We start from the raw sequence: 15,580 nt of genomic DNA, 5'->3' as shown, positions 1-15,580 counted from the left end.
TTATCATTTGAAAAACACACCAAAGGTTGATTAATGCTATTCCAAAACAAGTCTTTAAATGTGAAAATGGAAGTAGAAGATCCAAAGCTGTATGAATTTGTCTAAACCTACATCATGTCCCATGATGCACTTCTATGTACATCTAAAAGTATATATGTATGTTAATTGACTAGAATCAAGTCTGTACTCACACTCACATATAACGTTCTATATGTTGGATTTGGGGACCGTTTTTTTCTTTCTTTAGCTGCATAAAATGTTCAGTTATTTATAACTTCTATTGTTATGTTCAGAAGACTTAAAATGACCAGAACAGAGACTTAAAGACAAACCAAAAGCTTAAAACACCATCCCAAATCAGCCATGGGGACATTATTGGGCACCTATGACTGACGAGAGTCTGGTGATGAAACCACCAAGTTGTCTTGGATAGCCAGTGTGCCTTTGACAGCAAAGGAGTCCACACAAAACCACTCAAGATAAAGTTCAGAGCCCTCAGCAAAATGTGTTTCTTTTCTGTATTGTGAGGGAGAAGGCCTGGCCTTGCTGTTGATAGCACAGTTTGGATGTCTACCATCTGCGAGGTGCTGTGCCTGACATCCAAATCCTTAGTGCAGAATTTTTTAAAGATGAGGATTATTTGAAATAACAATCACATGGCAAGCTTAGCTTTCTGCACACAGCCTCCCAAAGGCAATGTGCACTCAGGGCCAGGCGGTCTTTGGTTTGAATCCTGTCGTCACCACGTGCTGGTTTGTAATCCTAGGATGCAGTAAATCTTTTGGAAACTCACTTTTTGCAACTATAAAACTAGTAAATTATAAAGTGTTTTCCAAGATCAGTGAGCAGATTAAGTGAAATAATACATATAAAATACTTGCCACGTAAAAATTCCCTCTTCTTGTGAATGTTTAAAAAATAAGTTAAAAAAGAAACAGTGTAAGTGACTGCATATAGTTTTAGCATGCATGTGCTGGTGAGATATTTTGTCAGTGGGTCATTTGAGAAGAAGGAATGTTAATTGAAGAGTTACCTTTATCATACTGGCTATTGGGCATATCTGTGTGGCTGTTTGTTTGTTTAATTAATTAATGTTTGTTGTGGGAAAGCCCACAACATTGTGGGTGGTACTACCCTTTGGCAGTTGGTTATGGGATGAAAGCATGGTCTTTGCTTCAGTTTTTGCCTCCAGATTCCTTTCCTGGTTGAATTCCTGTGTTAGTTCCCTCAGTGTGATAGGGACCTGTAAGACAAACAAACCCTTTTCTCCTCTTGGTTGGTTTTGGCGAGTATTTGATCACAGCAACAGAATGGAACTGGAACAAGGGGTAAAGAGAAAGTAGATGGAACCATGAGAAGAAATATGCACTTCAAGAAGTGTTAGTTCAGTTCAGAGAGAAGGATGATTCACAAAGTGAGATCATGGAAATGAAAGACGAAGAGAGCAGATTTAACAGGAAACAAGATTACTGGGGTGGAGCGTTGGAATGGTCTCTGTATGAGAGCTTATCTAAGCAGTGAGTTATAAAGCCAGAGAACATGTACTGATCAACGATTAGCTTTGGAATGAGGACCAAGGCCTGTTTAACACATACCTGGTACATCAGCTGGCATTATCACTGTGCTGATGTTGTTCATGCAGCCATAATGTTGAGCTTTCATATAAACCCCTTCCCTTCTGTGTTTAGTCTAACAGCATGGATCCTGAGCTTTTTTGCCTCTTAAAAACCTGTTCTCTCCTCCTGTGACTTTATCTTGGCCCTAGGTGTGAGGGTTGCATTTTAGAAGTCTTATTTGGGGGTTGAATACATCACTGCCATTTATCCTTTGAATTTTGGCCACCCTGTTAGTTTTCTCTGTCTGTAGCTCATCTGTTACAAGAAGAAGCTTGCCATGCCTAGATGAAGACCTACATGTGGTCAATGTCTGCTGGGACAGGGCCAGTCAGTTTTCTTGAGGGGTAAGTGCCTGTGTAAGTTGTCTGGCGCCAAGTGGTCTATCCTGGACATAGGCACTTCTGTGCATTGCTGAACAGAATTCCAAGGTTGTATCCACATGTGCTCATATAGATATAGATTGACTTGTAACAACAATAAAGAGGAGACCAGGAGTTTGGGGAGGGGAGGGTGAGCAATGGGAGGAATTGGGGTTGTGGGAATGACGGGTGTTGATGAGTGTTTATGTATGAAGTTCATACAAAAAAAAAAAAAAAAAACCCAAAATTAAAAGGACTGAGACAACAGGAAGTGTAACTGAACAGTTCGGTGTATTGGGAAATTCTGGCTATCCTTGGATCGATTTCTGGGTCACAAATTACAGAGGTAGTGTTGACCCTGGAAGTTTGAGTGAAGTTAGAATAGTCAGTAAAATAAGATTTTTTTTTCCAGAGAGTAAATTTAGAATGATGTTTTAAAACTGAAATTTATTTTGGAAATTTGGAGCCCAAGATGCTGGTCCTGGCTATGTGAATTCTAAGCAAGCCACACAAACATTTCCAAGGTGCTGTGTTCTTTGATTTTTTTTTTAAACCGTCAGTAATTCCCAGCTGATCTCCGAGTGTCTCTCTATTATTATACTTTTATGATTCTCTTTGAAACTTCTTGGCTGTGAAAGAAAACAGAATGACTTTTATAGCCTGGTTGCTTGAAAACTTTCCTCGAGATATTACTTGGACATATAAGGAAGGCGGCACTGGAAAAGCCCAGTGGAAGAAATGAAATCCGGATTTTCCCTAGATGAAGTAATAAGTGCATGAACACAGAACAGCGAGTCGGTATGTTCTCTTTTTAGTCCAGAGGAGGGTAACACACGGGGTTAAGAGCAGATTTTTCCGAGTTCTGATATTGGAGCGGGCCTTCTGACTGAAGGCAGGAGGCTACACATTGTCCCACAGTCCTTCTTCTCAGATACCCTCAGGCAACTCAGAGTAAAACGGGACAATAACTATATTAGAGAGTACAGTAACAGAAAATGTGAGGTGCTGAAAGGCCAAGGAAGACAGAGAATGCTTGAGGAAATGTCAGGGTTTTCTTGATTTTGAAGAAATAGCAGCAGTGCACAGAGCCTGGGAAGAACGTGATATCTGGCATATGTCAACATGTAACGGTGCACTAATTGTTATCCAAAAACACTTCAGTTTAATGTTCGTTCACACAGATAAAATTTGTTCCTTATGGTGATGTGAGGTTCGAGTAGTAAAAACTGAATGAGGGATACAGGCAATTTCTCATACACAACAGCTTCTCCTAGCTTTATGCTGTATATCAGCATTAACACTTGAGTTTATTCTCTGAGTCTGTAAGGTAGATGCTGAAGGGATCAAGTCAGAAAGATCATTTTTGTATGATAGAGAAGTAGCATAACTATGTGTGGGTCAGAAATGTACTTATGTACAGATTTACACATGGACAAGGAATACACAATTACCTGAAAAGAATCACTTCAGATTTTAATTATAGCAAAAGACCATTTTGTTTAATTAAAACATAAAAGTAAATTTGAGACTACAATTCTGGTTAAGCCACATTTTATACTCACATTTTAAGATAATATTACGTTGACAGCCATCAAAAGTGAGCTGCTACACATTCACCTCTCCACTGAGTGTCATAGTCTGGACCACATCTCTACCTGCCGGCCTCAGGAACATCCAACCAGGAGCCTAGCTTAAATGTCTCCTGAGAGGCTTCATTGAGCAGCTGATGGAGGCAAATGCAGAGACCCACAGCCAAACATTAGGTGGAGCTTAGGGAGCCTTGTGAAAGAGTGAGGGGAAGGACTGAGGGAGCCAGAGGCGTCAAGGACATCTCAAGACCTACAGAGTCAACTAACCTGGGCCCATAGGGGATCACACTGAACCACTAACCAAAGAGCATGCCTGGGCTCTAGACCTTGACTCTCTACTTGTATGTAGCAGATGCGCAGCTTGGACTTCATGTTGGTTTCCTAACAATTGGAGCAGGGGGCTGCCTCTGACTTTGTTGCCTGCTTTTGGATCTCTTTCCCTAACTGGGCTGCTTTGTCTGGCCTCAGTGGAAGAGGATACATTTAATCCTTCTTCAGCTTCATGTGCCAGGGTGATGGTGTTAACCATGGGAAGATTCCCCCCTCCTCTGAGGAGAAGGGGGAGTAGTGATGAGGGTGGAGTGTGAAGGTAAGACTTGGGGGGAGGGAAGGGAGGGAGCTGCAATCAGGATGTAAAGTAAATAAATATATTTAATAAAAAGGAATTAAATTTCTGAACTCACTAAATAATTACACTTCCAAACATGCATTATATACATAACTTACCATTTCTAAATTTTTTTTGTGGTTATATGAGTTTATGAGGCATGGATCTTGTATCTTAGATGATGGAAATGATATATAATAGTCTATTAGTTTCTTTCATATTCAATTATATCAGATTCAACTATATCATATTGGTAGTTTAAAATTTGCCATGGGAGGAATATTTATACCACACAAATCTGTGACTGCATGGCTCATGGTTTGTTGTCTTGTTTTGTTCATGGTTGGTGACTATTTACCTTATACCAAGTAAGTAACTTTAAATTTTGGTCATATATTCTTCTAGTAGTCTAAAGCTATTATCCAATTCACTGAGATCAGTTTTTGTTTCACTTTTAAGTACTAACATCAATTTAAAAATTCATCCAAAATTCCTATTGGATTTATCCATGTTTGTCAATTTGAAGAGCTCAGCAAAAATTAACAAAAGTACTCTGTGAAAATCAATTGTTGGTAAGGAATTTATTGTATCATGCGTTTTCTTATTATTTGTAAGTTGTGTCATACATACCATTCATAAAATTGGCAGATATTTCTTAAAATGATACAATGTTTAACTTATTTACTTACATATAATACCACCTCCAAAAATAAGTAAATAAAGCTAAACAGTACAAATTCAGATTACACAGACCACCAGATGTTTGTCTGAGATGCTTTTACAATCACATACTGATGCTAAATCCTTTACACTTGTGTTTTTTACAGTATCTTGCTTTTTTACCTCATCTTGGATCAGTAGACAGATTAGTGTAAGACAATCAAACAGAAGGCAGTCTTTTTCTACTGAGCATTTTCCTTATATTGTTCACTCATGCACGCACACACACACACACTCACATGCACACACACACACACACTTTCATGGTTACATTTAAATTTTGTAATGGATTTCCCCATTTCTCTTTCTATCAGGCATCTTTTTGACTTGTCGTCTTCAATCTGTAGCCTATCCGTCATCGCCTGTACTTCACTCCAAGAGCAACAGCCTCAATTCGTTATTATCCAAATCCTCTGCTCTTCAAGACCCTTTGTATATCCTGAAATTATAATGACTTTATCTTATCTCCCCAACTCTTTAAATTTTAAATTTATATATACACACATACATGTATATATGTGTATATCTATAATTACTTTATGTAATAGATTAAGAAAGGTTAAATCAAGCAAATTACTTAATGTTTTTAATATTTATATTCTGTCCTTTTGTTTTACTTATTACAATCTCCCCCTGATTCATCTAACTTGCTACAAATTACATTTCCTTCTTTTTGAGGCTGATTCGTATTTACTGCATACATACCAAGTTGCCTTTATTCCTTCTCCCACGGATGTACACTTAGACTGACAGATATAAACAATACTCCAATGGGCAGGGGAGTGCACATATCGCCTGGACTCATTTCATTTCCTTCATATTCAGGGATGAAATTGCTAGAGCACATTTTAATGACACACTCTCACATACCCATAATACTTACCACTTAATATGCAACTACTCTGTGTTTGCTATAAAGTCTCAGCAGATTCAACAGCTTCACTGAAACTTTACCTAGACATTAAAGAAAAGTGTGTGGAGGGTCCAAGGAAGAAAGAGGAAGATTCGTGAGAGAGTGGCATTAGTGTGTAGCTAGGAGAGAAGTGACAAGGGAGTTTAATCACCCAGCGCAAGCAGACAGTGTTGCACTGCTTCTGGGCCGTGTAAGTTTTTAGTGACGTCTCTACGTAACATCTGTTCATCTCTTAAAGAGCTTTAAATTCACTTGAACAGATGGAAGAGTTGCACTTGATTCACTGAAGCAGCAATGTTTAAACAGCAATGACCGTTGGCCAGATTAATGTTCTGATGTAATTAGAATGGGCCAGTGGGTTGCCAGGAGCACTTTGGGGATACCTGAATTGAGACCCATATCCGTGACTGCTTACAAAACAAGACCTGAGCATAAGACACGGAGGCACCAGCAAGAAAGAAATTACAGCTGATTTTCATGTAAGCAATGTTAAATCGAAAAAACCTGAAATTCTTTTGAAAAATTTTTTTTATTTTGTGTGTGCTGTATATATATATATATATATATATATATATATATATATATATATATATGAGCGTGGGTATGTGTGTAGAGGTGTGTATATATGCATACATGTATGTAGAGGCCAGAAGACAACCTCAAGGCCATCCACTGGTTTTCTGTGATAGGGTCTGAGTCTGGGGCTCACAGATTGAACAAGGCAAACTGGCCAGCCTACCAATGCTATGACATCCTACCCAGTGCTAAACTTTTCTCTAGAGTTGTGGAGGCAAGAGTTACAACTTCAGCTTTTTACAGAGATCCTGAAGAATCCAGACAACTCATGCTTACTGACCAAGAAGTTCATCCCTAAGCAATATGCCTAACCCCTGCTATTTTCCTTTCAAGTAGGGTTTCTCAATGGTTTGGAACTGGCCAATTGGACAGGGCTGTGGGGCTAGTGAGCACCCTAAGAATCTGCCTTTCTCTGCCCCCCCCCCAGGGACACATCATCCAGCTAGAGTTTTTTTTTTTTTTTTTTTTTTTTTTTTTTTTTTTTTTAAGTGGGTTCTGCGGTTCAAAGCCAGCCACCACCAGCACTTGTGGGGCAAGCATTTTATTGAGTGATAGGCTCATTCCCCTGAAATTTGTAAGTCACGAAATCACATCATCAACAAGTGTACATTATAACAGAAATAAAGATAGGAACCAGGTTAAGCCTTAATTTCATTACCTCATAGTATCATACAGTATTTCAAAGTGATTTTGGAAAGGACAGATGTGATGGCCCCACAGCGGCACACTGTGCTGCTATTTCACACACGTGTTCATTTACTTCTACTTTAGTGCTCTAGCACTAAAGCAAAGTCTGCTGAACACTGGGGACACTGTACGGAGAGGTTAATAGGGGTTTGTAGTTTTTCACAGCTTGTAAAGCCACAGCATAGATAAAGCAATCTATTTTGCTAGTAGGAAAAAATAATAATAAAAACCTCTCTGAGGACACAGAAAACCTGAGGTTTAACCTATGCTGGTATCTTGAAGGGTATGGACCAAAGGTGCAACACTTGTGTGTCATGGTGTGGGGTTCCGGTCTCTCGTGGAAAGTCCCCAGTCTGACATTTGGTGCTAACTGTGCCTCAGAGGGAGCTAGGTCTGGCACACAGTGCTTGGACTGTAGGTGTGCATTGAATGAATGAGTCACCCTTATAATTATTCTAACACTTTTCCTTTTTAAAAGTGGCCATTTTGTTTTTTGTTTAAAAATGTCTTTAGATAAAGTTTTAATGTCCCAGGGAGCCTATATTATAGCTTCTAATCCTTAGCCAAACAAAATGTAACAGAAAATATATATATACATTTCAAGGTATACTTAGTGTGCTGATAGAGGAATGTGAAATGTAATGTTTGGGTACTTTTATTCAGTACATGCAGCATAATTATTGGGGTAAAAATAACAGGGAACAGGTATAGAATATTTATTCAGCAGCTGACCCCAGGATAAGGACATTCACTGTGTTTTCAAATACTTCTGTTTCTTTCTCTCCCTCTCCCTCTCCCTCTCCCTCTCCCTCTCCCTCTCCCTCTCTGTCTCCCTCTCCGTCTCCCTCTCCGTCTCCCTCTGCCTCTCCCTCTCCCTCTCCCTCTCCCTCTCCCTCTCTCTCTCATGTGTGTGTGCATGTGTGTGAATTCACATTCACAATAACCTTTTTACAACCCCCATTGCTAGTAATAAGTCATGCCACTCCAAAATCAAATGGCAGAATCTATTCTAGGGACATTAGATTTTACATGATACTACATGTAGTACGAATTTAGCAGTTTAGAGTCTGTGGAGTGTGTCTTAGATTATGAACTCAGAATTTAAGTGCACTTGGCACGTTCGCATGAGATGTGTAACGTCCTGACTCATCCCTCGGTTGCAGTGCCATTGCTGGCTGGGAGGCATGAGTGAATAAGGATGCTCCATGAACCTACGACCCCAGGACAGTGCTTCCCCACTTCATCATTCACGTCACTTTCTAATTCAGAACCACCATGTCTCATTTTGTACAGATGGCTTAAATCTTTAATACATATTAACTTGTACATTTTTATGTTGTTCTCTCTTTTTATCCTCAAAATGACCAAGGGAAAAATTTTAAGGAAAAAGCCATGAATATTTTAAAACAACACATATGTAGTATTTTAAAAAATGTCCCATGGTCTTCTAAGGAAAACAGTTTGTTTTCAGAGCAAATGTAGTTTTTACTAATCTCTTGTTTGGAAAGATTACTCTTTCTGAAGAAATTATTATGCTACCTATATATGTGCACAAAATTAAAATGAGCCATCCATTTCATGTGATTATATGAAGCTGAATTAAACACATTATATAAATAGAACTGGGTTAAATAATTCATATTTTAGGAAAGTTATTTCTATAAAAATTGCCTGCTAAAATGTTAACATTATTAAATATGCTATTTATAGGTTGGGTTATAGACTTAAATAATAAATGTTGAAAAGACCAACTTCTGACAGTTCTGTGTGAGTATTTTTCTAGTCATAATGCAGTTTATAGTTCAAGAGGTCTAGCCTCAACATATAACAAAGATACAAACTGATCATTTGTATTGGTTTTACAGTGTTTCCGTTTACCTGCCCAACGAGTTGAGTCTAAAATTCTATGACATGGAAGTTGTGCTTGAAGCCAATGTGCTTATGTCCTGATTCGTTCTGAAACGTTTCTAAAGTGTTTCGTGTTAATTTTTATATAATTTTACTGTGTTAATTTCAATGCTGTGCCTCATCATTTGCCTCAGTGTTTTACATGGATTACTTCACTAAGTTGAGGTTGTCAAGAAGTTGGACCGTGTTGTGACTGCAATTAAAAACTGCCGGCTGTCGCTGGACACGTTGTTCATGTTAGTGACCCCATGGGTCTCTCAAAGTCAGTCTTTAACATTCCAGAATTTTTACTGTGCATCTGTTGCTGGCGTTCTGCCTCCCACCCACACAGGCTCAGACTGACTAAATGGAGTTTATGCTAGTGCAGTAAGTGCATCAAGATGAAGTCATACTGTGAGAAGGTGGCTGGCTTCCTAGTGGGGCTGCAAAAAATAGCTTTGCAAGGAGTCTGTGTGCACATTTGTTAAAGAAAACAGAGTGTGGGTGTGGAATCTGAAAAGCAATTTCTCGATGGTATTTCTTACGTATCTTTTTTTTTTTGTGTGTGTGTGTGTATGTGTGTTATGTGTTCCAGATGGGCTTTATACAACTCAATGAGGACTTCATATTCATTGAGCCATTCAATGATACAATGGCCATCATAGGTCACCCACACCGTTTATACAGGCAGAAAAGGTCCACAGAGGAAAAAGTCACAGAGAAGTCAGCTGTTCACCGCCATCACTGTGGTGTCATTTCAGGTAACTCTTCCTGAGAAGATTTAACTCAAGGTGTATTATGAACTGAATTCTTTGAGACGTTGTCTCCACCTTTCAATACCTACCTCTCCTGATGTGCACTCACACTCCCCTCTGTCTCTTGATTTATTTATTATTAAATGAAATCCAATTTGCTTAATAACAATTAGAGATCTGAGCTTTAGTAGTTGGTGTTTTTATGAGGCACTGTATTTTAATATCAAAAGATGGATATTCTTAAGTTCTCCAAAGTTCAGCATAGGATGTACTTTGCCATGTTCCTGAACTGGGAAGTCTTTCTCATGGGGTGTTCTGCATTGCACAGTAGCAATGACTGACAGAGATCCAGACTTCTGAGTGAATACTGTGAACTCAAAGCCTTATTAACCCATCTCCGGGAGAACGACATAGATTTTTCTTTTCTCTGAGTAGAAGGATCTTGTTTTCTTTTTAACTCATTTAAATACTATCTTGGAAGATGAGCAGCCGACTCAGAAGGAAAATAAAAAGTGTATACTTTTAATATAGGACCTTTTAGAACTCATAAACCTTCCAGACATCAACGTCCCATTGTGTTTAATCTGTGATGTCACAGGTATAATAATGTGGTTTTGTTTGTTTGTTTACTTTTCTGTGACCTTTAGGCAGGAATCTGTCATATTTGCAAGAATAGAAAGAGGACTGAATGATATCACAGCCAACATCAGAATAAAATTGTCCCCTAAGACAGATCTGTTAGACATTTAATGTGGACATTGCAGTAAGTAGTCCCTAAGTCGAGAAATGTTTTTTATTATAATGTGAGAAGATATGAGTTTAAGAAGGGTTTTCAATGTCATGACTTTAAAATTAGACTTATAGGTTGAATTTAAGTGTTAACATAGTTAATGTAGAGGATATAAATTCTAAGATTGACTGTGGTATTTGAGGCTAGGTTTATGAAGTGTGAGAGTAAGTAATATTTGCAGAGACCACAGCTCTCTAGGGTGCTCATTCAGATTTAGGAGAAAATATGAAATACATTGTGTAGGAGGTTTGTTTTGTGAAAATTCATATCATATATGAAAAGTTCTCTGGTGTTTTGGTGAGATTGTTGATATCTGATTCAGTATGTCAGATAAGACCATGTTATATAAGGCTAAGCCTCTTCCCTATTTTTGGGCCTGTTACTTCAAAAGGCATGCAGAGCAGAACAGAAGTTATAGCATTATGAACAGAAGAAGAACACATTTAGTATTTGAAGCTAGGAACAATAGCAGCAGTAACTTTCAGTTAGTCTGTTTAAGAAGTTTGCTCTGTATAAGTAATTCTGAGCATCTGCACCAATTAACTTCTGCATCCTGAGGAGCTCCAGCCTCTAATTACTCAAGCTAACGAAGGACACAGTGCAGGCTTTGTGTGCCATTGTTCACTGAGGCACAGAGTCTAGAGCGTCCTTGATTTTAATAGGTTAATAAAGCATAAAAGCATGATTCATATTTGGCAAAGATTCTTCACAATGTTCCTGATATACATTACATAGTACATATAATATGCATAATATATTGACCTATTTGGATAAAACATTTGCATGCAAGTACAGAAAGCTGTCAGCAATCAGATGACTGGTTGGGCTTACTTATATTGGGGAGCTCTGTGTTTGGAAAGTATTTTGAAATTAGCTACATATGAAATGTATTTATTTTCTTTCTACGTACAGTATTCATTTCTGCATTTTACTTTGCACTTCAAGCCGACACATTAACACAATAACATGACTTAGGCTTGGGTGATGTTACAATATTCTTGCAAAATAGAATTTTATCCTAGTCACATAATTTTTATATGTCTCTTTCCCTTTTCCACTCTTCCCATATCCCCACCTAAACTTCACAACCTGTTCTTCTTTATTATTTTTACATAATACACACACACACACACACATACACACACACACACACACACACACACATACACACTATGCAGATATAAATAGAACATGCTGAGTACATTAAGTGTTGCTCATATGTAAATGTGTTAAGACTGACCACTGGGATTGAGTCAGTGGATTTATCCATGGAGAACACTGATTCACTCTTTTGGGACCATTAATTGCACATATCTCTTCATATAGGGGTAAGACTTTGTGAGACGTTTTTCTCACTCATGCTGTCACGTCAACTGGCATTGTCATTATGCAGGTCTTATTTGATATTTTGCATTGTTGAGGTTTAATTAATGGTAAAGCTTCCCTAATATACAAATACATATTTACCTAAACATACACACACATACATAGTGTGCATATAATATATATGTATATACACACACACACACACATACATAGTGTGCATATAATATATATGTATACACACACACACACACACACATATATTACTTTATAGCTTGCATCATGATTCTCTGGCTCTTACAACCTTTCTTTTTCACTTGGTTTGTAATGTACCTCCAGTCATAGGTATAGAAGATGTGTTATAGATGTATCAATTATGGCTAGGTATCACACAGTCAGTTGAGCTCTGCGTTTTAACCAGTTGTGGCTTTCTGTAATACTTGTCATCTCATGCAAAAAGGAGCTTCTTTGATAAAAGGTGAAAGCTCCACTCATCTGTAGTCATAAAGATGATTAGAGCGCGGTTAGGAAGTATACGGTTTTGGAAAGTGGCAATCTCCTCAAGATTCTTTGGCTCATCAGTCATCGGTAGTTGGCTTGCATTATACTATCAGGAATGGACTCTGCCCTCTTGAGTGTTCCTTATGTTCAATTAGACAGCTGTAGGTTAGCCTTAAGAAACAGATGTCACTATTGTACCCTTGAGAATGTCTTGCTGGGCTGGTCAGTTTTGTGGATCATAGATGTCACAGCTGAGTTAGACTATTGGTTTGTCTTTGGTAACGTTCATAAGTCAGTAATAAGGATGTCTCCTTTGAAAGGAGAGTCAAAGCTAGCACCATAGCACACAGATTTCTACCAGTGAAGGAACCAGTACTGATGGAAAGCGTGAGTGACCTCCGGGCAATGAGTGGAAGAGAGGAACGGTCTAGCTATGCTTTTGACTCAAAGTTATAAAGTTTTGAAATGTTACAGGAAAATCCATTGTCTTAGGACAAGCTCGAATTCTTGGTTCAATGCAAAGAGAACTTGTTAAAAGATGAATTGACTAATCATCTGGCCAGGCTCCCTTTTAGTATTCATAATCCCTAAAATTTCTCATGGGGCTACCTGTAGGCCACGAGAGCAGATCTCTGTATACACTGGTAATTCTTAAATTTTTGTGGGTTTTATGTGAGGGAAGCACTCTGTCCTCTTTCGGAACTCTTTGTGTGGTGATGGGTACACACAGCCAAGAGAGAATAACAAGTCATAGATAAGAGAGTTTGTAATGAATACTTCACCTCACAAGAGGCACCCTGAGACATCATCCAGTGTCCCCCACATTTTCTGCCCCCTTTACTACTTCCCATGCCTTATCCCAGTGTTATCCCCTGTAATGTGTACCTGAGCTCACTACAGCTTGTCTCACTGGGATGGGACTGAGAGAAAGGAGGACAAATAATTTTGTTTTAATGATGATCTAAGAATCATAAATACCAGTTGTCCTCATATTCTGCCCTCGATCATTTTGCTGAATTGTCACATGGCTGTACATTAGGCTAAACAATGCTTCTGGTTGGACAGTCACAAACCAGCCAAGAGATAGGACTGGTGCTGTTGCAGCGATGAGAGTGGATACCTAAATGCAATTGTCTTTGCTACACACCCTCCCTAAAACCAACGAAAGGATAACTCAAGCCAATGAAAATGTGGCTGTTCAAACAGACACAGTGTCACTTAATTACTGTATGTTTTCACGTTCATCTCATCACTGTAGTGAATGACAGCTGCACAGAACATGAAGTTTGTCATTTCCATTCAGGCCAAGAGTGGTAAAATATGAGAAGATACATAGCTTCTCATGACACATTTATTGGGGATTGACTCTGGCAAAATAAGTCACTTTATAAATAAGCTTGAAGGAATGTTCCCAGCTAATGCTTGCTGTAAGGTAGATTGAAGTCTATGTAGGTATAATTCACACTGCAGTTTGAAAAACCACACAGTTAATTTTCTTAAGTGTCCTAGACTGGAAAACACTATTGAACTCAATTTTTATTCCTGTCCTTTTTTCTTTTGGAGCTTTGATCTGGAGCTTTGGAATTAATTTCTAGAACTGTTCTGATTGCATAAAATTGAATCTTATCAACAGATTGTCTTTCACGCACCTCCTTTCTTTCTTGTAACTTTGCATTTCTTTCTTGAATATTGCATGTTCACTTCCAGAACACAAAGAACCTTTGTTCCTGTTTTCATAATACTTGCATTAATTTAGGCAACTGATTTTATATAATATTTGGATAAGCTCGTTTTATTAAGTAGATATTTAAATTTCTCTTATTACAAGGAAAACGAAAGAGTAATGACGCAGATAGCTGAAGGCAGAGAGCTCAGTAGCTGTTGTCTTGGCATCTGTTTTCTCTTAGATTTCAGGGCTGACTCAGTGTCTAGAAAGTAATAATAGAGGAGACCTGGAGGTCAAATGATCCAAGATGTAAATGAGTCCTGAAACTGGCAAAAGTTAGACGTAGAATAGGTGTTTAGTAAGATGGAGCCAATCAAGCATCTCATGTGAGTAAAAAAAATTGCTATAAAGCAGTATGATAAAAGGTAGAGATGAGGCACACTCCCGAACCCCAGCAAGGTTAGACATCCAGGGAACACTGCCAGTCCAACCAAAACATTTTCTTCACATTTCCAGAGAGTCCACAAATTGTGGTAAAGAAATATAAAAAATGTCAGTCAACAAGGAGCACACATTGTGTGAAGGAGACAACATCAGTTCAGAATTTTGCTTTCCTCGTGCCAGAAGTGATAACTGATTTAAACTATGGTTTGCAGAGATGGTTATAGGACCGCTGATACTTATTAAAATTTATTACATGGTGCACAAACATATCTGATTACTTTTTGGCTTGTCAGTGGTACCTCAATGCAGCTGTTGGACCATAAGCGTCACTGTAGCAGCACAGGGATACAGGAGGTTATTATGATGCGGCACATGAGCAACCACTGAACTGAACACAGGAAATACTTGTACCACTCATGCATCTCATTTGGGTATACTCCTACCCTATGATCAATATCCTGACTTCTATCTCCAGGACTTGCCAGTCAAATGGCCTCAACCTACCTATTCTTTTATAATTGGCTTCTTTTTTCAATCTAGCATGGTTTTTGAGAGTCCTCTGTAAGAGCATTTTTAAAAGTGGCAATTTTTCTTTATCCCTGGTCAGGGCCCAAATGAATGAGACAGAGACTATAAGATTTATTTGATAATCATTACAGCACAATAACTGGGCAGTTAATAATCTATTCTAATCCTCTGAATTAATTTGGCTACCTCCCAGCCAAAATCCCAGAGATATTTGCATTTCAGTATTGGTCTGCCTCTCTGGGCTTCACTTCTGGATGATTTCTGATTCCCTCCCTCCCTCCCTCCCTCCCTCCCTCCCTCCCTCCCTCTCTCCCTCCCTCCCTCCCTTTCTCCCTTTCTCCCTCCCTCCCTCCCTTTCTCCCTCCCTCCCTCCCTTTCTCCCTCCCTCCCTCCCTTTCTCCCTTCCTCCCTTTATTTCTTTTTCCCTCCCTCCCTTTCTCCCTCCCTTCCTCCCTTCCTCCCTCCTCTTGTTTGGCAGAATTCCCAACCTATTCTCTCTTCTAATCAGTTATTGGCTGGTCAGTTTTTATTGACAGTAAGAGAATAAATGGGGAGCAATGTCTACAACCATTGATACCAGAGATCCTTAGAATAAACATGGCAATGGCATGTGGAGATT

The 15,580-nt window shown here is 38.7% G+C and overlaps 1 protein-coding gene across 1 annotated transcript in view; it reads left to right on the top strand.

The window, feature by feature from the left end:
* The window catches only part of Adamts19 (ADAM metallopeptidase with thrombospondin type 1 motif 19), a 177,635-nt gene that overhangs the window by 32,500 nt on the left and 129,555 nt on the right, over positions 1-15,580 (top strand). The window contains exon 4 of the mRNA XM_034517656.3: positions 9,550-9,715. Within this exon, the coding sequence (XP_034373547.1) occupies positions 9,550-9,715 (166 nt within the window). The remainder of the gene's footprint in view (positions 1-9,549; positions 9,716-15,580) is intronic.

This window comes from Arvicanthis niloticus, chromosome 14, assembly GCF_011762505.2.
Source record: "Arvicanthis niloticus isolate mArvNil1 chromosome 14, mArvNil1.pat.X, whole genome shotgun sequence".
Taxonomy (NCBI): domain Eukaryota; kingdom Metazoa; phylum Chordata; class Mammalia; order Rodentia; family Muridae; genus Arvicanthis; species Arvicanthis niloticus.
The sequence above is the reverse complement of the archived record's forward strand: the minus strand, read 5'-3'. Positions and strand labels throughout refer to the sequence as shown.